This window comes from Cetorhinus maximus, chromosome 3 (genome assembly GCF_964194155.1).
Source record: "Cetorhinus maximus chromosome 3, sCetMax3.hap1.1, whole genome shotgun sequence".
Lineage (NCBI taxonomy): Eukaryota > Metazoa > Chordata > Chondrichthyes > Lamniformes > Cetorhinidae > Cetorhinus > Cetorhinus maximus.
The window spans coordinates 50,044,133-50,064,389 of record NC_135881.1 but is presented as its reverse complement, the minus strand read 5'-3'; the positions used below and the strand labels follow the sequence as shown (position 1 = coordinate 50,064,389).

The 20,257-nt window shown below is 42.3% G+C and overlaps 1 protein-coding gene across 15 annotated transcripts in view; it reads left to right on the top strand.

Moving 5' to 3' along the window:
* LOC144678302 (sickle tail protein-like) overlaps window positions 1-20,257 on the top strand; it is a 599,821-nt gene that overhangs the window by 409,805 nt on the left and 169,759 nt on the right. For all 15 annotated transcript variants that reach the window (XM_078538135.1, XM_078538149.1, XM_078538129.1 and 12 more), the window contains one exon: window positions 1,002-1,197. In XM_078538135.1, the coding sequence (XP_078394261.1) occupies window positions 1,002-1,197 (196 nt within the window). The remainder of the gene's footprint in view (window positions 1-1,001; window positions 1,198-20,257) is intronic.

The following is a 20,257-nucleotide window of genomic DNA, read 5'->3' as shown; positions in this document are numbered from 1 at the left end:
ATATTTATTTACTACATGATGGGGAATTTAAAATATGAAACATATTATGCAGTCTTTTGATGTAGTTCCTTGGCATATTCTTAATCCTCACACAGAAGTACATAGAAGTTACAACATAGAGAAACAGGCCAATTCTTGTGGTGTTTACTCTATACAAAAGCAAACAGCCCTAATTACACTTGCCCACTCTGCTCCCACATCCCTGCGCTACCCTTTCCTTCATCTACAGTTAGAGATGATTCTTGTTGTAATCTTTTTGATTTTAGTCAGGCCACCTGAGGCAGTCGGGAAGTGTGCTGTGCTGAAAATAGAGACTCAGTGTGTAATAGCTATGGTCAATTGCACTACATGCACACCATCTGTTAACCAGCTTTAAAATGGTATTCAGAGATACCCAGATGTAGTTCACCTCTCCACTCTCTTTAGTGAAAGGCTCAGATTACTTCGGGAAAAGAGGAGAAAGAGAAGTAGACTTGGTGACCTTAGAGATATGTCTAGTATTTATTATTTAATTTTAATGCTATGGATTTGGGATTCTTCATGGCTTATTAGTTAGTCCAAAATGATCAATTGAGCATCAGTCCATATTTGGCAGTATGACCAATGTCTGAACATATTCCCAAATATATATCGTAGTTCATCTCTCACTCATGAGACTAATTCATTCATTAAAATATCATTATAAAAAGGGAGTTTTTTTTTAAGTTAAGGTATTTCAGGGATTTACTATGCAGGTTTTGGTTGATGGGCTGAACTCTGCTACACCCTTACCAAAGTTATTGGCTAACTGTTGTGAAAATGTATTCATTCAAAGGATAAAAATTTAATTCTATCTGAATAAGGAGTATGGCTGCAGTGGATGCTAACTTCTAACAGTGCATGGTGTTTAGTGGTTGTGCTTGACTTGTTTCCAGGTTTGTAATTAGCAGTATGGTTGCACAAAGATCTTTAGTGGTCTGTCTTGTATAGTAGTTTCAAAACCCATGTTTTTCTTCTTGCAGAGCAGAAGCCCAAAGCATTTGAGAAGTTCCCAGCCTGGTCTCGGGGACCAGGCTGAACATCTGTCCATCGCATCAGCGGATTCCTTTGAAGCAATGGCAGAACAAGAGGCGCCACCTATCTTTAATAGAGGGACCCGTTTGCGGGCAAGCCTCCCAGTTGTTCGGTCAACTAACCAGACAAAGGACAGATCTTTGGGTAAGGTGTACTTGGCACTTCAAGTATATTGTACTCTGTGTATTGCATGTTCATTTATCATTCCACCTGAGATGAATTATACACCGCTGGAGAGACATCCAAAATCTGGTTTTGGCAGCTGAAATTCTGTTTTGCACGTTTTCAATGTTTCCTTGTTACATATGACCAGGTTTAAATCAACAAAGTGCTGTATTGCTAATCCTAAACAAGCTAGGACAGTTGTTATTCTAATGTTCTCTTGTGTAATTTGGATTTTGAACCCTGCGTGCACTGAATGTTAGTGCAAGAATTACATAGTTTTGTTCACTGTGATGTCTGTATTCTGCTTCATAGTAGCTTTATAAATAGGAATACACAATAAAAAAATTCCTTGGCATTTTGAAAGTTAATGAGATCTTTCAAAGTGAATGGTATAGTATTTAAGTTTTGGAAAACTGTTATTGTAGCAGTTAGTAAAACTTGCTTCTATGTGAGCCTGGAACAATTGCACTGGATTTTTTCTGCTGATTTTAAAATGGGAATGTCCTTTGTAATTAATAGTCATAATCTTGAAGTCCATTAGGAAAAGTCTAACCCTATACTGGATAATCCCTCTGACCTGTAAAATTATTTAAAAATCACCTCCTGCTGGAGCAACCATTTTGAGACCATCCAGCCTAATGTGACTACTGTGCTAGGTCCTCTACTATTATTCACTGCTCTCAATGGCATAGCTACTGAAAGTAATCGAGCCAGGAAATGTCAGTGGGTTTGTAGTGTAATAACATTAAATTTTGGAAGAAATTGCCCATTCTATGGTTACTAAAAATTTATTTGTAGTGGTAGATAATAAATAAAACAATATATTGTAGTTGCAACTGAATAAGACTATTGAATTCAAATGGGGAAAATGGATAATGATGAGTTGAGACAATTTTAATATCTTTAATATTTTTAAGAATCTACTATTTGGATTTTTATGCTGTAACTGGTCCTAAATAAGCTCCTGGTAGAGCCATTCCATACCTTCATTTTACACCCTACTTTTAAGCATGGCTGTTATATTTGATTGACTATTTTTATCCCAGTGAATGTGCCTGCCTTTTGAAACAGCTAGTGTTGGGTTTTATAGGCTGCTTAGAGGGGGAAGAAAGGACACTTGCATAACACTGACAGAGTAGAGCATTCTTGATTGACATTGTCAGATGTCATTGGAGAGTTGAGTGCACTGAAGCTTGGTAACTGGTAAATGGCTGACACCTGAGTTATGCCACTGACCTTCAGTCTTTAACTTTAGTTGTTGTGCTAAATCTGTTTCACTGGGTGGAATTTAATGCGGGCTTGGTGGCGGAGGGGGATATTTAATCAGGTGGGAGGGTGGCGGCGGGGGGGAGCCTTCCACCTTCCTGTCTCTATCCTGATGAACCCTGCACCACCACCAGTTGGGGCCAACTCATCCCACTACCACTGGTATTAACCCAGTGGCAGATTATTATGGGGGTAGCAAGAATAGTAAACCTGTGCTTGATCATGGGACCCAGCGTCAGGAGGAGGAGGGTGGGGCCCATTGAGAGCCACACCCCCTTGTCTTTGCTGTATCCCTGCAAACCCCCCCTCCTCACGGCACCTCTCCCATCACACTCTCACCTGTGGCCTGGGATCCAGTGACGATACTAAGCCTCGAGTGGGTTTTGTACCGGCAGCACCCATTACCTCGCCAATGGTGATGGTGTTTAATAGAGCTGCCGACTTCTGATTGGCCAGCTCCTCTAAGCGGGTGAGCCTTCCGCCCCGGGGTCCTTGATTCCAGGGAAGGCCTGACATTGTCCAGTTAAGTCCCTGAGTGGCACTTAGTATGGCGGGCCTTCCTTAAAAGAGATGATGCGGGCTCTTACCGGCTCTCCAGATGGCAGGCAAAACCCCATTGCCCCTAAATACCGTCCATTGTGCGCGATGCCAAAGCATGAGACTATAATGACATGACTCCAGTGTCTGTCATAAGAATCCCTTAGAAAAAAGTGTTAATGAAGAACTTTCCAAACTCTTGTGGCAATGATTCTCTAGCTAAGATCTTAACATTTAAAGTTTCCCTTTTTAGAAAGATGCTAGAGTCTGGCCAAGTTCATTTCAATTGAGATCCTTCTAGCTAATGGAGGGAAATCAGAGTTTAATCCCATTAATGCAAGATGACTGTGAACCTAGCTTCCAGAGGTAAAAAATGTGTTTAACAGATTGTGTTAACCCACTATCCTGGGGGGTCCTGACTTTAAGGCATTTCCCTTCTTTAATTGGGTGGTTAGTTTCATATTTCTCTGGAAGCAGTCATTACTGGAAAGTCAACAGATACATTTCAGATGGGACCATTCCACGGAATTACTTTGAATCCAGTTACTCTGAAGTGTATGAGAAGTGTTAAATTTCAGGATGTTTGACTGTTTTTCCACACAAGATCTCCGTGTGATTTATATTAAAATGTTACTTTTAAATTAACTCAGGATCTCCCCTGCACCCCCACCGAGCTACCCAGCCTTCTCTCGGCTTGAATTTGGGGAATGATATTTTAAAGTCAGATGAGCCAGTCTGGACTGTTGCCTGTCTTTAGATCAAACCATTGCGTTAAGATAACTCTCCATTTTCAAACAGGCGTTAGTTGTTTGTCCTTCCCCTCACATGGTGCAGGCTTTTATAATTTGCTGTTAACTGGCCTCGGAAAGGATTCAGAGGTCAAGCCTTCAATGTTGCTGTTACAGATGGGGACACACAAGTTCTAGTCCAGTTACTAAGTTTTTTTTTTGTTAAATGGTAAGCGCCTAGGCCGGTAATAAGCCTGACCAAAAGAAAATGTTACCTATAGCCTGCAGTCGGTATTACATGCTGTGACCAGATTTTCAAAAGTCATAAACAGTGAAAAGCCTCGGGAAGACAGAACTCTGTGATGATGCTCATGTTGTGAAACCAATGGCAGGAATCTGAGGCAGTGGCAGTTGAGGGTAGGAGGTAATGTGGTGACACGCCCCAGAATATGACCAGCCAGAGCTGGCAACCCCAAAGACACCCAGTTATTGAAGTCAGCAGTTACGAACCGCAGACTTTAGTTTCAATGACATTTCAGCCTCATTTTCTTAAAATGAATCAAAACTTTCTTTGTCACAAGATCAGAATCCTCTATTTTTTGTGCAAAGTTTACTCCCCAATGCATAATGTTAAGACCAGTCTCCATTTAAAAGCCTTGTTCATTTTCAGTTGCACAGCGGATTCAGAATCTGGATTTTGAAATGTGGGAGATTTGGTTTGCACCTAGAGGAAGCAGGGTCAAACATGTGATCTTTCAATGAGAAGTTTGGCTGAATGTGCCACAGTTCAGCCGAACTTGCCTGCTACCTTCCTCAGTGCTGATTGGTGGTTTACCAATGGGCGCCATCCGACAACCTCTTCAAGTACGGCTTGCAGTTAGTGGACACCACTGTCAATCTTACTCCCTCCTGGCTCCCAGGTGGTCCTGGGGTTAATTTAAAGGAGGTCATGATCTTCTCCCCCCATTTCCCACTCCCACCACCCCACCCTGCTGGCTTTCTGTTCCTCCCCCCTCCCCTTCTCCACTTCCTGCCTCTGGCCACCCGCTCTTTACCCATGCTTAACACCCTCCTCTGCAGGCCTTCTGCTCTCTCTTCCCCATCTTCCCCCCCCCCCCCCCCCCCCCCCCCCCCCAACACCGTTCTTTGCTGGCCTCCCCCTCTCCTCTTTTGTTCCCCCACCCCATTTGCTGGCTTTCCGCTAACATCTTCCCCCACCCCCTTTGCTGGCCTCCTCCATGGAATCTCTGGCCAATCAGAGCATTCTGATGGGATAGCCAATTGGGCTACTGAAAGGTGAACCAACCAGGGCAGCAAACCAGCCCCAAAAATTTGTCCCCATGTGCCTCTGGATGCTGGTGAGAAGGATTTCTGCATACGCGGGAGCGTCGCTTTGCTGCAGCTTAGCGGTCAGCGAGTGGGTGCCATTCCAATTCGCAGGGTGCAGTCGAAGGCTTTTTTTGGGTTTGCCAACAGTAAATGGAGAGCAAGGGTAAAGGGAGAGGAGCTGAAGTGGAGAGATGCTGATGCTATGCGAAAAGGTGAACTGCTGATGACAACCCCTATGATTCATATAAAGAAGGAAAAGCTACAAACTGGAATATTTGAGTCATTTTGAGCAAATCGTCAGGACACTGGGATGTTTAACGAAAAACCGGGACTGTTTCAGCAAAACCAGGATGTGTGGCCACCATGTCACATGCTCTGTTATAAGTAAAAACAGAAAATTCTTTAAATACTCGGCTGATCTGGCAGCTGATTTAAGGACAAAAGGCATGACTGCACAAGCCAAAAAGAGATGGTAATGGAACAATTAAACAAGAGGTTGGTCTAGGTTGGAAGTAGAGTTTTAGATATTGGATGTCTGTAGTGAAAAGGAGATTGTTAAGGCTGGGAAAGTTGAACCTTAAATTGCTGCGCATGTTGGAAGAATTGTGAATGTAGCTTGGACAACGGGAGGAAAAAATAGTCAAGATAGGAAAAAGTAGCATCAGCAAGAGCTGCTATTCAAAAACACACAATAAAAATAGGGGCAAAATTATGACCTGAAATTGTTGAAGTCAGCGTTGAATCCTGAAGGTTACACAGTGCCCGACTAAAAGAAGACAAGCTATTTCTCGAACTTGCATTGAGCTCCATTGGAGATCAGACTGGGAGTGGGGCAGAGAATTAAATTGACAGCAACCAGAAACGAGGGATCACGCTTGTAATCTGAGCCGAGGTCTTTCACAAAGCGATCACCCAATCTGTTTCATCTCCCCAGTGTGAGAAGGCCACATCATGAGCAGTGAATACAGTATACTGAATTGAAATAAATATGAGTAAATCACTGTTTCACTCGGAGTGTTTGGGGCCTTGGATGGTGAGAAGTGAGGAGGTGAAAGGGCAGACATTGCATTTCCTGCGCTTGCAATGGGAAGGGGTGTTGGAGGTGACTCAGGACTGGGCCATAGTTACGGGGCAAATATTCCCTTTGGAATGCTGGAAGGCAAGGATTTATTTGGTTGCACCATGCTGGAGGTGATGGAAATGGGGGAGGATGATCTGTTGAAGGAAGGTGAGGACAATAGGAACCCTATTGTGGTTCTGGCGATGTAATGAGGGCAGAAGTGGGGGAAATGGAACAGGCATAGTTGAGGGTCTGTCAACCATGATGGTGAGGGAGGGGACGCGAGTAGGACTGGAACAAAGAATGTTCCATGTATCCCACAAAAAGGCAAGCATATCCAGCACCCATAAGAATTCCAATAGCAATGGCTTTTTATTTAGAGGAAGTGAGTGGAGTTAAATAACTTGTTCTCAGATTGAATAACAAGTTCAACTAGACAGAGGAGGAAAGTGGTGAAAGGGAACTGGATGTACCTCCATTCAAGGAAGAACTGAGAGCTGTCAGAATGTCCTGATTGGAAGTGGAGTTTTAGATATTGGATGTCTGTGGTGAAAACGAGACTGTTAAGGCTGGCAAAGTGGAAACTTAAATGGCAAAGCATGTTGGAAGAGTTGTGGATGTAGCTTGGACAAGGGGAGGGAAAAATAGTCAAGATAGGAAGAAGTCAGTTCTGTGGCCAAGAATGTGTGAAATGATGGGCCTATGACAGCGGTCCTGTTTCTTAATCTTGGGAAGGAGGTAGAAGTGGGCTGTGTGGATTTGTGAAACTATTAGGTTAGAGGGTATGAAGGGAAGGTCTCCAGAGAAGATGTGCCAGTGACAATCTTTGAAACAATAGCTTGATGTTCAGTAGTGGCCTCATGATCTGGGGGAGGCAGGAGGAGGTGTCTGAAAGTTGGCGTTCAGTCTCCGCTAGGTAGTTTGATTTGCCAAACAACAGTGGCACCCTTGTCAGCAGTTCTGAAGACCATGTTGGTGTTGGACCCATGAACGGAATGCAACAAGTTCAGGGGAATATGGATTACAGTGAGTGAGGGGAACTGAGAAATTGAGATATTTGATGTCATGCTTCCAGTTCTCCATGAAACAATCTAGAGAGGATAAGAGGCCAGATGGAGATGTCCAGGTGGATCGAAAATGATGAAGATTGGAGAAAACGTTCACAGTGTTTGCAAGACCCTTGGCCAAAGAAATAGGTGCGGAGGTGAAGGTGGCAGTGACGGAAGAACTGCTCAGCATTGTGCTGAGCTCTGAATTCAATGAGGGGATGATGCTGAGAACTAGTCATTTGGAGGTCAAAGAGGGGAAGTTTAGAAAGATTGTGAAAGCACATGGTTTATATTTTGATAAGGGACTGAAATTTTTTGAGTTTGCTATGGCTATTACACTATACATGCAAACCTATTTGAAACAATTTAATGATTCTGTTTGGTTTTATCTCATGAAGTGTTAGCTAGCCCATCTCACTGATACAGGGGCATGTGTGAGTTTATAGTAACTAGTTAATGTAGCAAGAGTGTTCTGCCTTCAGGATTCTCGTTCTGCCTAGACTCTTCCCTCTTACCCTAGCTAGATATTTTTGCAGAGAACTGGTAGTGCGACATCAAACATCCCAATTTCTCCAGTACCCTCACTCTCACTTGAGTTTAGCTTCCTCTGAACTTGTAGCACTCTTCCCAAGGTTGCACTATTTCGCAACTAGAAATTGGGCAGTATAGGCAAACACCTAACTCTAAGGGTCTGTTATGGCATAGCAGATGGTAAATGCTGAGCTGCTCAAATCCCGGACGGAAACTTGAAACAGCAGCCAGCCACAACTGTTTGCAATTTGTATTTTATTTCAAGATGCATGCCTTGAATTCAATAGTAATAAGTCCACTGAGACTTAGAGGCTGTTTATAAAACTAGATTAAACATTTATTAATAAAAGATTTTAAGTACATGCATAGGTCTATAAATTACTACTATAATAACGCCTAAATCCCCTAATTAATCTGGCTCCCAGTTATACCTCTGTTGAGGCAACAGTAAAACAAAATATATTTCAACAGACGCAGGCAAAGCATACAATATCCTGGTCAGTGATATTCAAAGTGAATTTTCTTAGCTTCGGCTCCTGTAGTCAGCAACTTAATGCATAGACGCTGGAGTCTCTTCACACTTCTCTTAGATCTCAGGATGCCTTCTTCCTTACACACAACCTCATCTCCTTTATACATGTTTCTCCCTTTTTAATGTAAAATCCATTGTTCCAATATGCCTTTGCAACTTTACTCTTCTCATAATATAAATCTTTCATAGTGTTCATATTATCAGTAACCTTTGGGAAAAATAAACACACTGCTTGGCTTAGCTTTTTATGAATAGGTGTAACATCTTACCATCTCTTTGAAATTCAAACTACTCTAGTTTATCTAAAAAGGCAAATATACATCACATTCTAAAACTTCAGCCATGTTTACGTATTTAGCATTTCAAACCTAGCATCTCTTTTGATAACTCAAAAGCTCCAGACCAGCTGCCTCCAATTCAATTAAATCCCCCCCCCAACCACACAAATGCCCCCACACAAACTAATTCAAACCCCACTATTAATCTATCTCTTCAATAAGTCACAATAATATTATGAAAATTATTATATAGAAGCCAATGATAGTAAAATGTTTAATAAAAACGAGGGGGTTTGGTGTTGATCCCTCTGATTCTTGCCACTTTCCCTTTTAGGAAAGTGTTGAGCAACTGCCCTCTACTTGGTGCCTCGCCATCGTCAGAACTGCAGGATCAGTGTTGGGTGGATTGTGATTGTGAACATGTGTCCGCCTACTCTTGTGCAGAAAACTCTGCACTACACCACATTTTAGGCAGTCCCTCTGGATTGAGAATGACTTGCTTCCACTCCGGTTTGATGGGTTATCACGTCGCAATATGTTGGCTGCATGAAAACACATGTGGAACATATGAGAATCGTTTGTTTGCAAATTCCATACCTTGTGCAGGAACACCTAGGGTCTAATTTTCTTCTGTTTTCTCATTTTAGTGAAGATCTAGATAAAAGGATCATGCCATTTTTAAAGCTATTTACTTCCTACAAGGAAAATTTGATGCTTGCTCAAATCTCCAGCCTGTACCATGTGGAGAACTGGAGCATTTCTCAACAATGAGTGCATCCGTTTAGCTAGTTACCTCGAGAGGATTTAGTAGATCTGGTTGATTTTAAAATTTGCTGTGCAAGTTCTCTTTCTTGGGAACCGGTTGGTTCAGTGGGCTACAACATTGCATCACCATTTTTTGGGGCATGGATTGAAAAAAAGCATGCATTCATGGGACAAGATTTGTCTGTAAAAGATCAGTCTTGGCCTGGTTCCTAGTGGATGTGATTTAATACTAATTTGTCACTAATTCAGTATCATTCATTCAGAGATGAACTCGCAACCTCTGCCCCCACCCCCCTTTTCTTGAAATCAAAAGTATGAAGAGATTACCGGTATGAAGTGATATCTTTAATCCCAATCATTTAAAAATGGATTTTATGTGCAGTTGTTGCTCAACAGCAGCAACTTGCATTTATTTAGCACCTTTTAATGAAGTAGAACGTCTCAAGATGCTCCATAGGTTTACCTTCAAATTTTATTTGATAACGTTATGACTGTAGTAATGTAGTTAAAGTGAGCCTGATTAGTGTTCTGCTGTTTTTAGCAGCTCTTGGGCAATGTGTCTACTAATTTATGATTTCAGCTGTTTCTATTTACCATTGTTGAAACCTCTAGAATCTACAAACAGGAACTAGTAATGTGCATATTATTTTCTGTTATGTACCATGATAACAAGCATTGTACATCAATACAGAATTTGAGGAACAGTTCTGGGCTTTAATTTTTTAACCTGAATCTCTCAATTTAAGATGTGATATCAGGTCAGATGACCAAACGTTTGAACAGAATTAGGTTTTAAGGAACACAGTAAAGGAGGACAGAGAGGTGGGCAGGCAGAGGGGGTTTGGGAGTGAATTCCTGAGCTTAGGGCATGGCAGCTGAAGGTGCATCTGCCAATCATGGTGCAATTGAAAATGGGGAAGCTCAACAGACCAGAATTGAGTCATTTTATGTATTTTTAAAAGAGATGATTTCAAGCGATCACCTTTGAAACTAGTAGAATTGAATATGAAGATTTACAACACATTAATTGGAGAATAAAAGAGAAGCATATTACCTGAATGGTGAGAGGTTGCAGAGCTCTGAGATGCAGAGGGATCTGGGCATCCTAGTGCATGAGTCACAAAAGGCTAGTAGCAGGTACAGCAAGTAATTAGGAAAGCTAACATAATGTTATTGTTTATTGCGAGGGGAATTGAATTTAAAAGTAGGGAAGTTATGCTTCAGTTGTACAGGACACTGGTGAGACCACACATGGAGTACTGTGTATAGTACTGGTCTCCTTATTTAAGGAAGGATGTACATGCGTTGGAAGCAGTTCAGAGAAGGTTTGCTAGACCAGGAGTGGGGGGGTTGTCTTGTGAGGAAAGGTTGGACAGGTTAGGGTTGTGTCCACTAGAGTTTAGAAGAGTCAGAGGCGACTTGATTGAAGCAAATAAGGTTCTGAGGAATCTGGCAGGATGGATGTGGAGAGGACATTTCCTCTTGTTGGAGAATCTAGAACTAGAGGTCACTGTTTAAAAATAAGGAGTAGCTCATTTAAGACAGATGAGGAGAATTTTTTTTCTCTGAGGGTCATGAGTCTTTGGATCTCTTCCTCAAAAGGTGATGGAAACAGGGCCTTTGAATATTTTTAAGGCAAAGGTAGATAAAATCTTGATTAACAAGGGGGTAAAAGGTTATCGGGGGTAGGCAGGCGGTTACAGTCAGATCAACCATGATCTTATTGAATCGTGGAGCATGCTCAAGTGACCGAGTGGGTTACTCCTGCTCCTAATTCGTAAGTTCATATTTTTTCCAACTGAAGTTGTTTTGGTTAAGATCTCAAAATTGATTCAAAGTCCACATATAGTTGAAGATGGCCCAACAATATGCAAATATAAGCTTTTTGTATCCTTTGCAAAAGTAAAATTCAGAAATTCATTCAATAAATAGTGGAATGACATGTGATTTGTAGTAAAATGAACGCTTAAGATTTTTGTTTGTGCTCGAATGAACTTTAAATGCCTAAGCAGCACCAGATGGCCATGGTTTTGATTTGCTGTCTGTCTCTACCTTCAGTATAGAACTTAAGTGGAAACGTATGTAAAATGAACAGGTAAGAAGCAATAGGTGATGGTCTTTGGCGAAGGTGAACTTCTAACTGTCATAAGGTAGTTAAAGTGAGCCCGATTGATGTCATGCACCCAGGCAACATGTTGATTACTTATCTTTTTATGATTTCAGCTGTTTCTGTTTACTATTCTTGAAATCTCTAACCTCTACAAACCGGAACCAGTAATGGGCATATTTTATTTTGTTATGTAACATGATAACCATCGTTGTCCATCAATAAGGAAGATGAACCATTCTGAACCGTTTAGTTTTTGAGCTGGAATCACTCAAATTACACACAAGCTGGGAAAATTATGTATGTAATCAGACTTGATCGTTATTTCCCCACTGCCACCCAGCTCCAACCCCACAAACTTGAATTACTTTTGGCCAATCTGCGTGCTAATTGAAAAAAATTATTACTAAATGTGATAATGCTCTGTCTGTTTCACTACGCAGTTTGCCTATGTAAGCCAGTACAACAATTAATTGTAAATTGCTATGTTAGGTGCTGTGTAAATGCATGCTTTTTAGTATGGAATTGGGCTGTATATAACGGCAGGGTCACATGCTAGATTCCTGAGTCAATTGATCTCCCTTTAAGCTGAAAGACAGGCAGCAAAATTGGCCTTGGTGGCCTGGCCTTGGTGTTCAGTACAATATTATGTCCTGAGTATAGAAGACTAGTGTGGATCTAGGTATTTATGCTTATGGGAAAGAATTGAGATTGTGGTGGTTCTTCAGGACTTCATGCAGAAGATGGGCAGCAAGATGGTTGGCCATTATTGAGTCTATACATTTTGGGTTTGATCCCTGAAGAAGGATGGAGAATCTTGATTATTTCAGCAAAATGTCAGGCTGTTGCTACACTGAAGATTAGCTTGATCACCTAATCTAAAAATTCTGATGTAAATTGAGGGGAAGGAAATTGGTATATTGATAATGGGCTGAGGTGGACATCTGACACTAAATCTGTGCCTATGATCCTTGGTTCAGTAAATGTCTGATTTATGCAAGGTATTTTTACTTCATTTGAGTCCCCTATGCTGTGGAAGTTAGCAACATTTTTGAGGCAAGAGTTCATCCAGTTTTAGGTGCTATCTTCACTTTGGGACAAATCCACTTGAGTTTAGAATATTGACCAAATTATCATCAGTAGATGGGCTGATGGGTTTTTTTTTTTAAAAGCTGTAAGCCTACAAAACCATTTTTTTTCATTCATTCACCAAACTTGGTGATTGTTAAATCCAGATGAAATTGGAAATAAAAGGTCTGAAATTTAGTTCCAATGCTGGCAAGTCTTAGCATGTGGCAAAAATGAAGAAATTCCCCCTCATCTTAGTCCAAATGGTCGACTGCTTACTCTGAGACTGTGACCTTTGCTTCTCAACTTGCCAGCATCTACCCTGTCAAGTCACTTGAGAATTTTGTGTTTCAATGAGCTTACCTCTCACTTTTCTAACCTCTGGGAATAAAGGCTTGGTCTACTCCATCTCTCCTCATAGGGTAAGTCCCTCATCCCAGGAAGCATTGTAGCAAACCATTTGATAGACTTCTCTAATATTATACTTCAATCCTTCTGCAGTAAAGGCTAAGTTACTATTTGATTTCTGAATTGCTTGCTGTACTTGAATGTTAATATTCTGCGATTCATGTAGAAGATAGTAGATATTTTTTCCGTTTTTGTTCTTTTTGTGTGGCGTTGGCATACTGGCTAGGCCAGCATTTTTATTGCCCATCCCTAATTGCCCTCGAAGGTGGTGGTGAACTGCCTCCTTGAACTGCTGCAGTCCATGTGGTGTAGGTACACCCACAGTGCTGATAGGGAGGGAGTTCCAGGATTTTGTCTCAGTGACAGTGAAGGAACGGTGATATATTTCCAAGTCAGGATGGTGAATGGCTTGGAGGGGAATGTGCAGGTGGTGGTGTTCCCATGCACCAGCTGCCCTTGTCCTTCTAGGTGCTGGAGGTCAAAGGTTTGGAAGGTGCTGTTGAAGGAGCCTTGGTGAATTCCTGCAGTTCATCTTGCAGGTGCTACACACTGCTGCCACTGTGTGTCGGTGGTGGAAGTGATGAATAGGGTGTCAATCAAGCGGGCTGCTTTGTCCTGGATGGTGTCAATCTTCTTGAGTGTTGGTGGAGCTGCACTCGTCCAGGAAAGTGGAGAGTATTCCATCACACTCCTGACTTGTGCCTCGCAGATGGTGAGTAGGCTTTGGGGAGTCAGGAGGTGAATTACCCGCCATTGAATGTCATGGGGAGATGGTCACTGTCTGAGACCTGAGTGGCACGAATGTTACTTGCCACTTGTCAGCCCAAGTCTGAATGCTGTCCAGTATTGCAGTGTATTGGCATGGACTTCGGGTGTCTGCGAAATCATGAATGGTTCTGAACACTGTGCAATCACCAGCGAACATCCCCACTTCTGGTATCTTATGATGGAAAGAAGGTCATTGATAGAGCAGCTGAAGATAGTTGGCCATAGGACACTACCCTGCAATGATATCCTGGGATTGAGATGATTGACCTTGGGCAACCACAATCATATACCTAGCACAAAGGAAGGACTCCAACCATTGGAGAGTTTTCTCATTGACTCCAGTTTTGCTAGGGTTCCTTGATGCCACACTCTGTCAAATGTTGCCTTGATGTCCAGGGCAGTCATTCTCACCTCACCTCTTCTCTTTTGTCCATGTTTGAACTAAGAATGCAATGAGGTCAAGAGTTGAGTGGCCCTGGCGGAACCCAAACTGAGCGTCAGTGAGCAGGTTATTGCTAAGCAAGTGCCCCTTGATGGCACTGTCAACGACCCCTTCCATCAGTTTGCCGATGATCGAGAGTAGGCTGATGGGGTGGTAATTGGCTGGGTTGGATTTGTCCGGCTTTTTTGGCAGGACATACCTGGGCAGTTTTCCATATTGCCAGGTAGATGCCAGTGTTGTAGCTGTACTGGAAAAGCTTGGCTAGGGGTGTGCCTAGTTCTGGAGCACAAGTCTTCAGTACTATTTTTTATAGATTACGTGGAGTGAATCGAATTGGTTGAAGACTGGCATCTGTGATGCTGGGGATCTCCGGAGGAGGTCGAGGTGGATCATCCACTTGACACTTTTGGCTCAAGATTGTTGCAACTGCTTCAACCTTGTCTTTTGCATTGATGTGCTGGGCTCCCCTGTCATTGAGGATGGTGCTTTTTGTGGAGCCGCCTCCTCCAGTGAGTTGCTTTAATTGTCCACTACCATTCAATACTAGATGTAACAGGACTGCAAAGCTTAGATCTGATCAGTTGGTGTGGGATCGCATAGCTCTGTCTGTTGCATGCTGCTCTTCTGCTTGGCACACAAGTAGTCCTGCGTTGTAGCTTCACCAGGTTGACACCTCATTTTTAGGTATGCCTGGTGCTGCTCCTGGCATGCATTCCTGCACTATTCATTGAACCTAGCTTGATCTCTGGCTTGATGGTAATGGTAGAGTGAGGAATATGCCAGGCCATGAGGTGACAGATTGTGGTTGTATACAATTCTGCTGTTGCTGCTGATGGCCCATAGCTCCACGTGGATGCCCAGTTTTGAGTTGCTAGATTGTTTGAAATCTATCCCACTTAGCATAGTGGTATTGTCACATGACACGATGGAGGGTATTCTCAATGTGAAGACAGGACTTTGTCTGCCCAAGCAGGTGGTCACTCCTACCAATATTGTCATGGACAGATACATCTGTGACGGATAGATAGACGAGGACAAGGTCAAGTAGGTGTTTCCCTCTTGTTGGTTCCCTCACTACCTATTGCAGACCCAGTCTAGCAGCTGCCCGTCCCAGTCTCTCAAGCTTCAAAAAAAATTGCTTTTCTATTTTTTCTAACATTGGATAACTTCACCTTTCTGTGCATTCTATTCCATCTCCCATGTTTTTGCCAATTCACTTAACGTGCCTAAATCTTTTTGCTGCCACTTTGTATTCTCTTCACAGCTTACTTTCTCACTAACTTTTGTATAGTCAGCAAATGAGATACATTCCACTTGATCCCTCATTCTGAACCATTAATAAAGATTGCATATAACTGTGACCCAAGCATTGATCCTTGTGGTGCCCCACTTGTCATTGCCTGACATCCTGAAAAGCAACCATTTATTTATGTCCATTAACCAATTCGCATTCCATGCTTATTTTTTATTCATCCCTGGGATGTGGGCTTCGTTGGCTGGGCCAGCATTTATTGCCCATCCCTAATTGCCCTTGAGAAGGTGGTGGTGAGCTGCCTTCTTGAACCGTTGTGGTCCATGTGGTGTAGGTACACGCCAGTGCTGTTAGAGAGAGAGTTCCAGGATTTTGACCCAGTAACAGTGAAGGAAGGGCAATATTTTTCCAAGTCAGGATGGTGAGTGCCTTGGAGGGGAATTTCCAGGTGGTGGTGCTCCCATCTACCTGCTGCCCTTGTCCTTCTAGGTTGTGGGTTTGGCAGGTGCTGTCGAAGGAGCCTTGGTGAATTCAAGTGGGCTGCTTTGTCCTGGATGGTGTCGAGCTTCTTGTGTTGTGGGAATTGCACTCATCCAGGCAAGTGGTGAGTATTCTATCACACTCCTGAATTGTGCCTTGTAGATGGTGGACGGACTTTGGGGAGTTAGGAGGTGGGTTACTTGTTGCACAATTCCTAGCCTCTGACCTGCTCTTGTAGCCACAGTATTTATATGGCTAGTCCAGTTCAGTTTCTGGTCAATGGTAACCCCCAGGACTTTGATAGTGGGGAATTCAATTATGGTAATGTCATTGAACAACAAGGGATGATGGTTGAGTTCTCTCGTTGGAGAGGGTTATTGCCTGATACTTATGAGGCACGAATGTTACTTGTCACTTATGAGCCCGAGCCTGGATATTGTCCAGATCTTGCTGCATTTGGACAGTATCAGTATCTGGGGAGCTGCGAATGATCCTGAACATTGTGCAATTATCAGCGAACATCCTGACTTCTGACCTTAAGATGGAAGGAAGGTCATTGAAGCAGCTGAAGATGGTTGAGCCGAAGACATTACCCTGAGGAACTCCTGCGGTGATGTCCTGGAGCTGAGATGACAGACCTTGAACAGCCACAACCACCTTCCTTTGTGATAGGCATGACTCAAACCAGCAGAGAGCTTTCCCCTGATTCCCATTGACTCCAGTTTTGCTAGGGCTTCTTGATGCGGCCTGTAAAAGGGCAGTCACTCTCATCTCACCTTGTGAGTTCAGCTCTTTTGTCCATGTTTGAACCAAGGCTGTAATGAGGTCAGGAGCTGAGTGACCCTGGCGGAACCCAAACTGAGTATCAGTGAGCAGGTTATCGCTAAGTAAGCGCTGCTTGATAGCACTAGTGATGACCCCTTCCATTACTTTACTGATGATGGAGTGTAGGCTGATGGGGTAGATCTTGGCCGGGTTGGATTTGTCCTCTCTATTTTGTGCACAGGACATACCTGGGCAATTTTCCACATAGCCGGGTCAATTATGCTAATAGGTTATCCATGAGCCCTAAATTTCTGGAGTAACCTCCATACAGCACCTCATTGAATGGTTTTTTTTTGAAAATCCAAAGACATTTCATCTGCAGCTGCTTCCTTATCCACCCCGCTAGTTACACCCTCAAAAAAAAAAAGAAATTCTAACCGGTTTTGTCAGGCATGATATCCCTTCCATAAATCCGTGTTGACCCTGCCCATCACATGGTTTAAATGCCCTGTTATTACATTCCTAATAATGGATGATTCTAGCATTTTCCCTACTGCTGATGTGAATTCTATTGCTACTAAATTGTGATAAGTTATAATTATGGTTGGCTTGTGACGTCTATGTTTACTGTTCAGCCTGTTCATTATTAAATTGAAGGATTTCCTTTCCCCGGGTATGTGTGAGAGATAATTTATTTGAAAAAAGAGTAACTTGAGGTTTTATATAAATTAATGTATTATCAAGTGAAAACGAATCAAACACAAAATATGAATCACTTCAGAAATTTAAAGTTTGCTTTTATAGAGTTACTCACTGAATGGAGTTGCAAATTTCAAATTCATGATCAAGCTGATTTCATTCTTTCTGTGACTGTGAAAAAAGGATTGAACTTGTGTCATATAATTTAATCATTTAAAGAACCCCCTGTTGAGGAGCTGCTGCTGAGCTCTATCATTGTGATCACATTTTCAAGCTGGTTCCTTCTAGTTACTCAATGTTTTGAATACAGTGAAAAGAAACGATTGGACTTGTATCTCCAATCTTGTTTCAGTATTAAATAGTTTTAATTCTGTTTAATGAATTTGCAAAGGCTGATATAATGCCCAAGTTTTTCTGAATAAAGTGCTGGGAGTATCCCACTAATAACAGAACACTAGAAATGGACCAGGTTATACAGCTCTTCAAGCCTGCTCTGCATTTGATAAGATCACTAAGATAAAAGCAAAAAACTGCGGATGCTGGAAATCCAAAACAAAAACAAAAATACCTGGAAAAACTCAGCAGGTCTGACAGCATCTGCGGAGAGGAACACAGTTAACGTTTCGAGTCCGTATGACTCTTCAACAGAACTAAGGAAAAATAGAAAAGAGGTGAAATATAAGCTGGTTTAAGGTGGGGTGGGACAGGTAGAGCTGGATAGAGGGCCAGTGATAGGTGGAGATAACCAAAAGATGTCATAGACAAAAGGACAAAGAGGTGTTGAAGCTGGTGATATTATCTAAGGAATGTGATAATAAAGGTACAGATAGCCCTAGTGGGGGTGGGGTGGGGGGAAGGGATCGAAATAGGCTTTTCTATTTTTCCTTAGTTCTGTTGAAGAGTCATACGGACTCGAAACGTTAACTGTGTTCCTCTCTGCAGATGCTGTCAGACTTGCTGAGTTTTTCCAGGTATTATTGTTTTTGGTTTGATAAGATCACGGCTGATCATCAACCTCAATTCCCCTTCCCTATCCTATCCTCATATCCCTAGATTCCCTTTGTACCTAAAAAGCTTATTGACCTCAGTCTTGAATGACTGAGAGTCTACAGCCCTCTGGGTTGTAGAATTTTCAAGATAAAGATTCGAGTATGCTTTTCATCCACACGAATAAACTTCAGCTGTTTCCTACATTTCCAGTTACAGTTCTTACTACTTTTCCCCTCCCACCACTGATGATTAACCTGTTATCATAATCATGCAGAGCAGGAGGCAGATGAGATGCGTTGGTTACCGTTCGAAGGCATGGTCTAATATATCTGCCTGGTTTAGCAACTTAAGAACATAACAATATCATAAGTAGGAGCAGGAGTTGGAGCCTGCTCCACCATTCAGTACAATCATAATTGATATTCTGCCTAACTTCACTTTCCTGCCTACTCCTCATATCCTTTAATTGGAGACCAAACATCTATCTCGGCCTTAAATATATTCAATGATGGAGCATCCACAGCCCACACTGGAGCAGAGAATTCCAAAGTTTCACAACCTGTTGAGTGAAGAAGTTTCCCCTCATTTCTGTCCTAAATGATCGACCTCAGTGCAGCTGTGTGGGCTGTGCCCCCATGTTTTAGATTTCCCCAGCCAGGGGAAACAAACCTCTCGGTATCAGCCCTGTCAGGGCCCCTTCACAATCTTGTATGTTTTGATGAGGTCACCTCTCATCATTCTAAAGTCCAGAGAAAATCGACCCAATTTACTCAGCGTCTCATCACAGGAACCAACCTAGTGAACTATACTTAGGGTTGCTATCAGCCCCACAGGTTGAGAAAAATCTGTCTGATACAAAAGTAGCTTTAGGAAAGGTTTTTAAATTCCTTGTGTGAGGAAGAAAATGTACAAAATTATTCCCCTGGGCTTTCAGGCTGTTCAAGGGACTGATGCAGGACTGGAATCACATGCACCCTGATCAGGTTTGGCCACATGTCCTTTCCCCTTTTAGTATGTTGTTGAAACAGCGAGTTAGTTTTTAATAACAATTTGGCATCTTGAGGCCATTTATTTTTCGATTCTAGACAGAAATTACTGGATGTATTCCATTCAGTTTCACCACTTGCTATGTTGGGATTTGAGCCTCTAGGTTGCAAGTCTGGTCCCATACTCTTGGACAGCCCAAAATGGCTCAAGACAAATGACGAGGATGTTATCTATCCCAGGATATAGAGAAAAACTAGGGAGAGGATTTGTGAGGCACAATCAACCATTGATGGAGGTGCTGGACACTGGCAAAGTGCACTGATGATACGGATGCATTTTGGAAAGAAGAACGAAGGAAACATTACCAAATGGTACATCTTTAAAGCTGGTGCAGAAACAGAGACCAGGGATTTATGCCCACAAGTCTTTGAAGGTTCTGAATGAATTGATTTTGTCAAAAATAATAGCTTTATAAATAGAGTTTTCAAAACAAGGAAGCTAATTGCTAAACCTTTATGAATCACTGGTTAGGCCCTCAACTGAAATAGTGTCCAATCCTGAGCTCCACACTTAGGAAGGATGACGGGTGCTGGGAAAAGGTGCAGAAGAGATTCACTAAATTTACTTATTTGTCTTATGAGGAAAGTTTGACGAAGTTGGGTGTCATGAATCTAATGTGTATAATATTTTGGAAAATATTTTTCTTTTAAAATAGAGGTTGAGTCTGTGGGTATGTCTTAATTGGACTAGAGCCAGCTAGTCTGGGTGCTTTGTGTACTAGTTTTGATATGTAAGAGAGATAGTGTGCATTTGCATTTTTTGAATAGAGCATTCAAGAAGTGGGGTGAAAACTGACACCTATCTATCAGATAGAACCATAGAAAAGTTACAGCACAGAAGGAGGTCATTCGGCCCATCTTGTCCATCCCAGCCCGAGGACACCCAGGTGCCCTCTCTAATCCCACCTTCCTGCACCCAGCCCATAGCCCTGCAGCTTA